This window comes from Parambassis ranga, chromosome 22, assembly GCF_900634625.1.
Source record: "Parambassis ranga chromosome 22, fParRan2.1, whole genome shotgun sequence".
Taxonomy (NCBI): Eukaryota; Metazoa; Chordata; class Actinopteri; family Ambassidae; genus Parambassis; species Parambassis ranga.
In genome coordinates this window covers 15,509,330-15,520,616 of record NC_041042.1, presented here as the reverse complement: position 1 = coordinate 15,520,616, position 11,287 = coordinate 15,509,330, and the positions used below count along the sequence as shown (strand labels likewise).

General features: G+C 42.9%; 2 protein-coding genes across 6 annotated transcripts; one reads left to right on the top strand and one right to left on the bottom strand.

The window, feature by feature from the left end:
- Positions 1-916: 916 nt before the first annotated feature.
- psen1 (presenilin 1) lies at positions 917-8,855 on the bottom strand. 5 transcript variants are annotated; one of them, XM_028395827.1, is made up of 11 exons: positions 8,744-8,855; positions 7,540-7,633; positions 6,131-6,501; positions 5,758-5,899; positions 4,871-4,938; positions 4,553-4,773; positions 3,949-4,047; positions 3,758-3,850; positions 3,463-3,666; positions 2,425-2,543; positions 917-2,236 (listed from the first exon to the last, which is right to left on the bottom strand). In XM_028395827.1, the coding sequence occupies exons 2-11, from the start codon at positions 7,573-7,575 to the stop codon at positions 2,081-2,083; spliced, it is 1,509 nt and encodes a 502-aa protein (XP_028251628.1). In that variant the 5' UTR covers positions 7,576-7,633; positions 8,744-8,855; the 3' UTR covers positions 917-2,080. The 5 variants fall into 5 exon arrangements, with proteins under 5 accessions (XP_028251628.1, XP_028251630.1, XP_028251631.1 ...); XM_028395829.1 differs by having other exon boundaries at positions 3,463-3,663; XM_028395830.1 differs by having other exon boundaries at positions 3,463-3,660.
- A 257-nt stretch (positions 8,856-9,112) lies between these two features.
- On the top strand, positions 9,113-10,812 carry LOC114427654 (enhancer of rudimentary homolog). Its single transcript, XM_028395832.1, has 4 exons — positions 9,113-9,226; positions 10,076-10,163; positions 10,304-10,424; positions 10,564-10,812. The coding sequence occupies exons 1-4, from the start codon at positions 9,224-9,226 to the stop codon at positions 10,664-10,666; spliced, it is 315 nt and encodes a 104-aa protein (XP_028251633.1). The 5' UTR covers positions 9,113-9,223; the 3' UTR covers positions 10,667-10,812.
- Positions 10,813-11,287: the final 475 nt, after the last annotated feature.

The window sequence follows — 11,287 nt, the reverse complement described above, 5'->3', positions numbered from 1 at the left end:
ATGATGTAGCAAACAAGCTTTTGTTTCCTTACCTGGTGAATGATCGCATCCTGCAGACGCCCTGTCGTCATGGTTACTGTCTCCTGCTGGATAAACCACAGCAGAAGTGTCGATTTTGGAGCAGAAAAAGAAACACCAAACCCACCAATGCTGTCTGAGATTTCCACTCCCTGCAGCGTACTGTGGTCCAAAGCAGCTGCAGACTGAGAATATAAAAAAGCATAGACTCTCTTCCCACTGTCATATTCAATAAAAGAAGTCAACTGTTCATTTTTATCGTTTATTTTTTTTTTTTTTAAAAAAAGAACAAAAACCAGAATCAGAATAACCTTGCATAACACACATATGCATGTGAAGGACAGAAAAAAAGCCTCCCAACAAATTCCCTTAAAAACAAAAGGGGAAGAAAAAAAAAACAGTCTCAGAGCAGATATTACTATTTTGTTCCGTCCTGGATTTTCTGCAAGCATGAAACTCGAGTGCAACAACACAAGAGCAATCAGTGCAGCTGGTTCAAACACCAGACACTCAACTGATTTCAACTTATTTGGTTTGTTTTTAACACAACCAGTCAAGCTAATAATGCTTCAAAGTAGGGATTACAGTAGGTTTCCCAAATTCAACTCCTCCCTCATTTATCACCTGGCTTAATGCTAACTATTGGCTTACAATTACATCACCAATTCCACAAGAAACCTCCATGTTTAAAAAAAAAAAACTAAGTTTCTCATCTGCATATCATGAAAAACCCACATCTGTGTATAGCTGAAATTATTTCAGTGATTAATGTAGCATAGTTCCAAACAGCACCAGGCGAGTGTCATGAGGGCAGCTAGAGCCTAAAGGTTTGGAGTTTGTGACCGGATGATCACAGTTTACAATCCCTGGACAGGTTGGAAAAAAAAGAGTCAGGGAAGAGAATGAAAAAGCACATTATTGTCCCACAAGTAACAACAACAATGACAACGACAACTACTACTGAAATGCCCTTGAGCAAGGCACTGAACCTCCGACTGCACCAAGTACAACTGCGCGGTGGCTGACGGAACAAGTCTCAGGTGCGAGCGTGTCACTGTGCGTCCTCTCTTCTTCCTCTTCAAGCGGTGAATTCAGATGTGACTTAAAGGTAAAAAAAAAACGAGGGTGGAGAACAGTGCGAGGTGAGCTGGTGTGTCACAACAACGCTCAATTCTAGACGTGAAGTCCTCCACTTTCCACATCGGCATTCATCTTTGTGGGTGTACATTGCCTCAGTTTCAGAGCTTTGCGTGTGTGTGTACTGTGGATTAAAACAAACATTTAAGCCATTCCTAACAGCAGTGAGGAAAGCACGCTCTGGTGACTGACATCTCATACACAATCAACCTATACATGTCTATCTATGTCCATTAGTTTGATGAAGGCGTTGCAATCTTTTTCTTGTTTAGTGTGTGTGTGTGTGGGGGGGGGGGGGGGGGGGGGGGGGGGGCTGTGGTAGCTCACAAGTGACCACTCGTGACAAGGATGTTTAAACAAAGTCTTTGAAGGGAGACGTATAGAAACCACCTCCCTTCAGTCAACAGCTACCCTCAAGGTGTCCCTGAGGAAGGCACCTGCTGTAAAGCCCCAGCTGTAGAAGCCTGTGGTGAGGAGCTCCCATATATGACTGAGTGTGTATGTGAAGCAGGGCGCTGCTGGAAAAGAAGCAGACGAGCGCTTGTGAAGCTTCCCTGTATAAATAAAGGAAAAGAAAAATCATCCTGCAAGTTTGGATGGTGCCTGAGGCCGCTGATCGACAAGCAGATTGAAGATGAGGTCCCCAGTCGAGCCAGAAATGTCACTTCTTGGTTTAAAACAAAACTAAAAATGTTTAAGAACAGATGTCGTGGGGGAATACCCTCCCTTGGCGCCAGAAAGAAAGGCAGAGCAAAACAAAAAAAACAACTTTGTGTGTCCCGGCATCATGAGTTCCTAGGAAAGGGGTGGTGGGAGGCAGGAGGGGCCCCTGCGTTGTCCCCTTTGTTCCCCGGCTGTGAAGGGACCGCTCTCATGTTGTTGGCCGGAGAGTTATGTGGGTGAGGGTTATCAGGGCAACGTTCTGCTAAATGTAGAACTGGTGCAGCGCCAGCTTGTCCATGAAGGGCCGTACCAAGTTGTCTGTGGCGAAGTAAAAGACCAGCCCGAAAAAAATGGAGATGGGCAGAGCGGGCAGCGCTTTCTTGAAGATGGCGAGGAGGAGGAGGGTGAGACACAGCCCCTGCAGAGACAGGCAAAATAAAACTCAGAGGAAATAGCACACTGGGTACAATATCGCCTCTGAAGGAGCAAAAAAAAAACCCCAACTTATTATATAATCAAGTGGTTTACATAAAGTGGGGTTACATATTGTGCTGAGAGGCAGAGACGAGGTTGCGGTGACACCAAAATAACTAGCTGGTCACTCACAATGAGGATGGCTACGAAGCAGGCCAGCGTGGTGTTCCAGTCGCCGCTGGCTGCGGCCGAGGCCTTTCCCACCAGCATGCTGTAGAAGATGAAGTCTCCGAGTCCCAGCTTGACGCCCCCTGAAAACACAGGAGGACACCACATTCAGGGTGGAGTCAATTCAAACGCCCTCCAACCCCCACAGCAACCTTTTCTCTACTGTAATTACTGTACAAACTCCAGAGCCGACCCCATATTTACCGAAGCTTTAAGTTAGAAACAGCACCCAAATAGTACAGACATCTAACCCAGCAATTGCCATAAATAATCTCTTCCTAATCTGCCCTGACTAGAAGCAGTCACATGCACACTAATTTCACAGAAACACATAAAAACATTCCTAAAATGTTTTGTGTGTTCAGAGAAGTGGGAAGTAAAAGATGATGATTACACACTGAGAGGAGGCAGGCCGAGAATCCACGAGTCTGAATTACAGAGCTCGCCTTCATATTCGGAGTGGGAGGTAACTCTAAAAGGGTCTTAATGTGTACAGCTCTACGGTGTTGTTTTTGGTCGTAAAACAGCATTGACAGTTTGGTCCACAATACGCAAAGCAGGGGCTGGTTTAACCCTCGGAACCCTGAAACTCATCGTCTGGCTTGTAATGTTTATTTACTTGTTAAAATTACACCTTGTATAACAACCAAAAACTGTAAAAACAGAAATAATTGAAGGATTTTTCAATTTATGATGGTCTTTGAATGCACCGTGAGTGATTTAAAATCACTGATAAATGATAAATCATCATCTAGTTAACGATGATTGAGTCACTTGCCACCAGCAGTTGTGTGGTAAAAAATCAGTTGAAACGCTTACTCCTGAAAATTCTTTGAAATCTGGCGTGTTTCAGTTCTCTCTTCTTCTTCCCCTGATTTATCGAGAAGCAGGACTTCACGTAACCCAAACCGACCACACTGTGTAACCAGAGTGGAAAGCCCCTATAGACTGCTTGGACATCAGTGCAAATATAGCAAGAGAAACCAACACATCAGGACTCACTCTCTTCATCATCGTCTTCCACGGGCGGACGAGCTGAAGGCATCTGCTGGATCTCCCTTCTGGTCTCGTCAGTGGACTGAAGAGGCCCCAGCTGGTGCTGCTGCTGGTTGACCCAGGAGGTGGTGAAGCCTCCGTCGTCCTGTGATGGACTCGAGGGTGCCGGAGAGACCACAACTGCTGCTGCTGCTGCTGCCGCTGCTGCTGCTGACACAGTGATATGAGACAGACTCAACGACTGTCACACAGATTGAAAAATGACCTGAACCCATCCATGCTCTGAATCCCCCCCCCCCACCTTCTGGAGTCTCTTGTTGAGATGAAGCCGCTTCTGTTGAGTTTCTCTTTGGCCTGTCAGTGTCCGCCATGTTGACGAGCCACACCATTGTAGCTGCAGAAGAAGAGAGTCACTCAAAACACTGCAAGGCTGCAAAGATTCTAAACAAACTGAAATTGAAATGTGCTTGCTGTTGTTCGTGTCCATCTTACAGGAGTAGATGAGAGCTGGGAAGATGGGTTCGTTTCTCTCCTGAGCCGTCTCCACCAGGATCCTGAGGGGCCCTTTGGGACAGAGCACCGCCAGCAGATCTGTGAAAGGAAAGAAAACAGAGGCCAGACATGAAACGATGTTAGCCACCAAACAAAGGGCTCTTTGAGAGACATCTGTGATAAGAACAGCCAGGGGAACACACAGTTACTGGCTCTGGCAAAAAGGTTTTACTTCCTCGTTCAATTAAAGGAGCGCACTGAACTTCTGAGAATCACTCATGACCGTGGTCTGACTCCAGGCTACTTTTTGGCAAGTGTAATCTTTTTTAACACTCAGCAACAGGGAATTAACTTTCAGCAAATTTGTGCAAATGCTTCAGGTCTTGAGACACATCCTTCCTGTCAGGGTATCAGTGATGTCAACACATAACGCTGGAGGCAACAAATCCTCATAACAGAAGTATAATAATAAAAATAATTATTTTAAAGTTCCTGGGACACTATTGTCCTTTTATCAAAACTGCTAAATTAAACCAGATGTCTTTAAAGAGTTCACTGACGACTGGCTTAAAAAGAGGTTAGACAGCAGTCAGGGAGGATTTACCATAGACAGATATGACCGCTAATATGAGCCAGGCCGTCCACTCTGGCAGGTACTTGATGAAAACCAGGGCCATGAGGGCGCTGATCATGATGAGGTAGGCCTGCTGGAGCCGCAGAGGTCCCTTCCAGTGAATGCACATCATGCCCACCACTCCAAAATTCCAAATGATTATTGCCAGGGTGAAGTAGTCCATGGCCACGTTGTAGGTCTTGAAAACCTCTCTGTTTGGGAAGAACAGAGTCATGATGAAAATACCAGGAACGACTTCATAAAAACTGAGATGACTTTTATAAGAAGTTTAAAGACGTGTATGCTTACTTGAGGTAGATGTAGGAGAAGAAGAAGAGCAGGAGGAGGGAGGAGAGGAAGAGCCACCCTTGGATCACCTGTAAAGGTGATGGTCAGGAAAAAAATCATGAATCATGTAGAAGAGGCCCTCAAATAAAATAAAATAGTTTCCATAAAAACATTAAAGGTAGGGTAGGAGATTTCATTCTGATGCACTTTTTATTAAATTAGTGTAACTTCTCTTTATAGTTAGCAACCAATTAGTTCGGCAGTTTCGCTTTAAAATGAAGAATATTAATCATCTGTGGAAGCTATAAAACACTAAAAACATCAGCCAATCCTCCGGGTGGACCCTGCGCGGCGTATTGGCTGGTTGTCACTCTCTTCCTGCTCTGCGCGCACCAGAGAGGTACGTGCATGATGGCCGAAGTCACAGACCGCAGCTCGTCTTCGGGTAATGCGTCCATGTGATTGCGAGGTGTGGCTTCGGGGTGAGCTCCGAGAGAAAGGGGCGTGTGTTTAACTTTTGAAATCTGGCTGACTCTCATGGAGTTTTCCAAATCTCCTACCCTACCTTTAATAAAAACAAATGACTTGAGTATCTCTACACTCTACACCAAAAACTTCAATTATATAAACAGATTAGATGTTTACTAACAGACGTCTTAACTGATGAGCACCACAGTGTATCACATAATTTAAATAATTTAATTAGTTCATGCAATAATAAAGAAAATTCTTAAACTTTATCTGAAGTGGCAGCACCTGTATGTGACACTAATGGTAACAGGTGTCAAAACAAGCCTTACAGCCACAGGAGAGAGGGGGAAAGATAACATTAAGCCAAGAAAGCTCTCGTGTCGACCTGTAGCTAGCATTAGAATATGTGGCCTGATGTAGGAAAGGCTGGTCTGTACCTTGTAGCAGCGGTACTTGTATAAGAGCACCAGCACCAAAGTCATGACGATGATCACAGTTATCATGATGGTGGCATTCAGGATGGAGTTGAGGGCTCTCTGTGCTACTGTGTCCGTGTCTTCAGGGAACGGTGTGTAGATCCTGAATGGAAAGATCACACAGACACATGAATATAGAGAAAATATAAAACATGACATGAAGAAAATAGCCAATAATCCACTGCAGCAGCATTTTGGCTCGGCTATGGTAAGATCTTTGTTATCCAACTGTCAGCATGTCGCATTATCGCCACCTTGTGGCAAAGCTGCTGTATTGCCTTTCATTCAAACACCAGCTTGTTCTCTTATGTCTGTTGAGAGGCATAACACTCACAATCTCTGCCCGTCGTTTTGGGTGTAGAAGCTGACGGACTTTATGGTTGCCACGACAACCACCATGCAGAGCGTCACAGGTACGAAGAGCATGATGACATGCTTGGCCCCGTATTTCAAGGTCAGCTCCTCATCTTCGTCCTCCTCGGCATCGACCATGACCACGGGGCGAGGGGTAGGGGGCTGCCCATTCTGCTCTGGCCCAGTTCCACTGCCACCTCCTCCGCCTCCACCACCACCATCACCTCCTCCTCCAGCACCTGAACCTCCCCTGGATCGTGCTCTGGTTGTGGCAGCCTCCTGTGCCTGCTGCTGCTGCTGCTGCTGCTGCTGCTGGGGTGGTTCTGGGGCTGCATTGGCCTGCTGTTGGTCCTGTTATGAGAAAACAATCATAGTTTTTTCCATGAATACTTATTGGTTTTTTTTTAACTTGTCACATTTAGAGGCAGAGTTTGCAAATCTTCAACATGTGTTAACAGGTGAACATTGTACCTCTACTAACTTGTTTATTTCAGGACACCAGACTCTCCCAAAATGTTTGCATCCCAGAACTTAACTATCTCACTTACTCAGTGACTCCCACCAAGGATAACAACACTGAGCTTTTTCTCCCCCTGCACACCGCGTCCCATCAGAACAAAATAAGGACACAAATCAGGGAGAAGTGTGTGAACTAAAACTGCCAGTCGAGTCCAGACACGCAGCAACCTCAGCAGGTACGCAAAAACACGGGAGCCATCTCAACAGATCCGAACAGTGAATGCTGTCACAGTGCTTAAACAAGCTGCTGTGCAGAGTGATCTCACTGTGCGGGACGCTGCATTGTTTCCTAGTCCTGGGAATGAGGCCAATGTTGGCCCCAAGGACACATGGGCTACTTCACTGAATTAGTGATAAATTAACTAGTTACATAGTGGTACTGTAACATCTCAAAATGTGTGTTGAAGGCCCTTTGTAGTTTAGGTAAAATGTTTTGTGCACCCCTCATAGTTGTATTGAGCATGTACAACTGGTATGGAGCAAACTAACTCCTGGGCATGGCAGTAAAGTAAAGGAAAAGGAAACAACTGTATTTACAGTAACAACAACATGCAGAGCACACAGACAGCTCCCATAATCCCAGTTTTACTACCCGACGGATTTAAGGACCGTTGACGTTGTAAGATGGACCCTCTCTTATCAGGCCATAATAATCTTGTCCGTGTAATTTATAGCACCATAGGCCAAATAAAACAGGCTTATCAGAATGTGACTCATGACGTCACAAAGTGACTAAGACACAGATGAGGCTTTCAGGACTGCCTTGAAACTCTAGGTCTGCACACAGCCAAAAACTGCTGGGTAATCATTAGCCAACACATTAACACAGGTGGATGCAGTGTGAGGCCGACACACTTTTTCCAGACTCACCATATTCTTTTCAACATCCTCTGCATTGTTTGCCATGGTTGGTTCGGTTGTAACGTGTCCTCACATGCAAACAAAACGTCTTTTTTTTTTTACCCTGAGGAGAGAGAGAGATACAGTCATATTTTCTTTTTAGCAAAATTACACTTGGGTTGGGTATTGGCTGAGGATTAGGTATAATAAAGGCCTATCAGCAACAACACAGAATCAATTGGTGCATGTAAAGATAATGGGTGTGTTGATTCAGGTGAGGTAACTCTGAAAACACATGCTGTCCAGAAATTAAATGATTTTATTGATACGATAACATCTAATTGCAGCTTTCCATTTTCTTTTCCTGTCCACTTCTAGAAGTTCTCTGACATCTAGAACTTGTACAATTTGTATTCTGTCATTAAGTGACTCCCCACAGATTTGTGATATATATATATATATATATATATATATATGTGTGTGTGTGTGTGTGTGTGTGTGTGTGTGTGTGTGACAGTTTAAATGAATGAATGAAATTGAAATTATCTCTTTCTCTCTGTCCAGATAATAAATGACCATAGCAGTCTTATAGCAGCAACAACTTTCAAGTAGTGGACGTTCTTATATTTTAGGAGAGCTGAATCTTGTGCTTATCTCCACATAAGTTTCTAAGATAACCGCAGAGCAGGGACTGAACTTTGAAAAAGAATAAATTTGATTTTAAACAGTTCAGTTTTGAGACATGAAGTCTTAAATTAGCCTAAGATGAACTTTTCTTCATCGAACACAGTGTACAGTGTTTTTCTCGTCCTCCAGCTCTTAGTGATCACTTCAAGGACAGTCTGGAAATTATTCGATTGACCAGTATCTCTTTTTTAACTATCTATAACCTATACACGTAAGTTTTTAATCTGCATTAATAATACTGATTTAGGGAAGTAACGTTTCAGTCACTGATTAAACGAAAGGAGACAATAATCGTTCATTACGACTTCTTAGCAGTGTTACATCGTAATTAGACAGAAATCGACGAGTAGTAACGTTAATGATCTAACTGTACTGAGCACCCACATTGGTGCATTATTTTCAGAGAATCGATAAAATGGCTAGTTAGCCAATAATGCAATAACGGCGAGCGGGCAGCGGCCGCGTTAGGCGGCTAACGCTAGGCTACTAGCGCAGCGCAAATTAATGATAGTTATCGGGAAGACGGCGTTGAAAGAATGACACTTACCTACTGTAAAGATGAGATAAATCCCACGGTTTAGAGTTCTCGAGTAGGTTTAAAGCCCGGGTACTTTCTCCTCTTTGTTGTTCCTGTCTTCTCACTGAACTTCCGGCCGCTGATGTAAACTACTTCCTGCTCACATGGCGTCAGCGAGCGTTCAAAATCAAGACATAGTTTTTATTATTAAAATACGTAAACGTATTTTCTAACATGTAAAAATATTGAATCAGACGCCCAGACTTAAGGTTATTTTGTTTAAATCGACAACATCAGTGGTGATTACACGTCTCTCTTAGAAACATCATATTGGATAAATTCTAGTGGGGGCGGTATTGCATCGTGACGTTGTTTATCACACCGCCGCAAACTGCAAAGAAGAAGACGACGCAGGCGCAGAAGAAGAAGAAGCAGGAGCAGAAGAAGAAGCAGGAGCAGAAGAAGAAGCAGAAGCAGGAGCCTGAAACCTACCCGAAACGCGATTAAAACATGGTTAGTACGTTTAAATACAACATTTACAAGGTGGATTGTTTTGTATTGTTCCTAATATAACCGTTTAATCTGTCATTTGTGCACAACTGTTGTTTAGCAACGATTCAAGCGGACTGCTAACGTTAGCATGGACTGAGGGAGAGGACGTTTAGCATTTGAGCAGCTGCAACAAACCAGACTGACAAATGAAGCACACATCATTAACCTCTCGAACAAAACTGTTTTGTATTTATTAGGTTATTTTAAAAACACTAATCGTTTCGGTTAAAAAATAAATATATAATTAAATGTTAGCCAATATGACAACTGCAGAGTGTTCCATTAGCCCAGCTTAGTTTTGAGTTACCAAGGGCTGAAAAATGAAAAAAATGTCCTGATAATTACATTTTTCTATTATATTCCACTGTGAGAGGGTTCAAGAAATAATAATCCTACCAGCAGTTCATATGTATAGATTGCATAGGGATACAGGGGTGTATCTAGATTGATGTAATGATTTTCAAGCTGTTAAAGAATGCCTGTGGCCTACAACATGTCAGTGGTGAGAAAATAATTCACTTCTATACTTAAATGAAAGTCTCTGAACAGTTATGAGAAAATACGTCAACTCAAGTGATTTGGCATTCAAGATGAAACAAAATAATATTAATTTTGTCAACAAACTGATTATTATTACTCCAAATGCCATGATAATTTGTCATCATTAGTTAACAAGTTATAGGAGGTCAGAATAATATCAAAGATGTCCTATTGGCATGAAAATGTTTTGTGCCAGACCTGGAACAGATAATTAACACAGATGCCTTTTAAGCAAGACGTTAAATGGAATGATTTGTGTCTGTTTGTCAGTCTCACACCATCCTGCTAGTGCAGCCCACCAAGAGACCAGAGGGAAGGACATATGCGGATTATGAATCAGTCAACGAATGTATGGAGGGTAAGCTGAAGGACTAGTACACTCTTAGTCGCATAAATTTACAAGACCTCCGTGGTTAATTTGTGATTTGGCCCTGGTAATGTTTCCTTCAACTATAGGTCCCTGATTGTAACGCAAAGCTATTGTTGTCTCCTGCACAGGTGTGTGTAAGATGTATGAGGAGCATTTAAAGAGAATGAACCCCAACAGTCCATCAATTACGTACGACATCAGCCAGCTGTTTGACTTCATTGACGACCTGGCCGACCTCAGCTGTTTGGTGTAAGTATATAATGTCGAGCTAAAGACACCGACTCGGTCTGAACTGAGCTTAAAAGAAACATACTTTTGTTTGGACATGTCTGAAAGCCAGAGCTGCCACTGAAAGTCACACTGTTGATCGTCTCCTGTGCTTCATCAGGTATCGTGCCGACACACAGACGTACCAGCCGTACAACAAGGACTGGATCAAAGAGAAGATCTACGTGCTCCTTCGCCGTCAGGCCCAGCAGGCGGCAAAATGAAGCGTCTGAAGAAGTGGAGGACAGGATGGAGGGTCTATGTTTTTTTTTTCCTACCCATAACTCGTGTTTCAAAGTTTTAAGTTACTTGTTTTGAGACGTTTTTGACTTTTTTCTCATACAAGAGGAGGTGCATTTTGTATTTTGATGTTTGACTTATTAATAAAGATTCCATTCAAAGAAAAACGTTTGCCTGTTCTTATCATTGCAGTATTGTTTATTGTTGGAGCATTTCTTTCCCTCTAGTTATTTTCCACTCTACAGCTTTCTTCCTGGATTTTTCATCTTTGTTCGCTTTTGAACAGCAAAGTATTGACTGTAGAAAAGTGTTTTTCTCTGCAGTGCTGCACATGAAAAGTTACCAGCCATTTTCTTTCTCACTGCTCAGACAAATGTGCCTGTTTGAACTGCAGCTGGCAAAATGATTTCTGAAATTTCTGAAATCAAAGCTTTTCCTGCTGTTTTATTTTTCTCTTGTAGAATCTCTGTCCTAGTTTGCTTTTTTCCTCAGTCGTTCTCTCTGCACAGAAACAATTTTGGGCTGAATATTTCCTACTTTCTGTGTTTTTTTTCTAATATTAAATACATATTGCAGCATTGATTAATGTGTTTTTTTCCTGATTC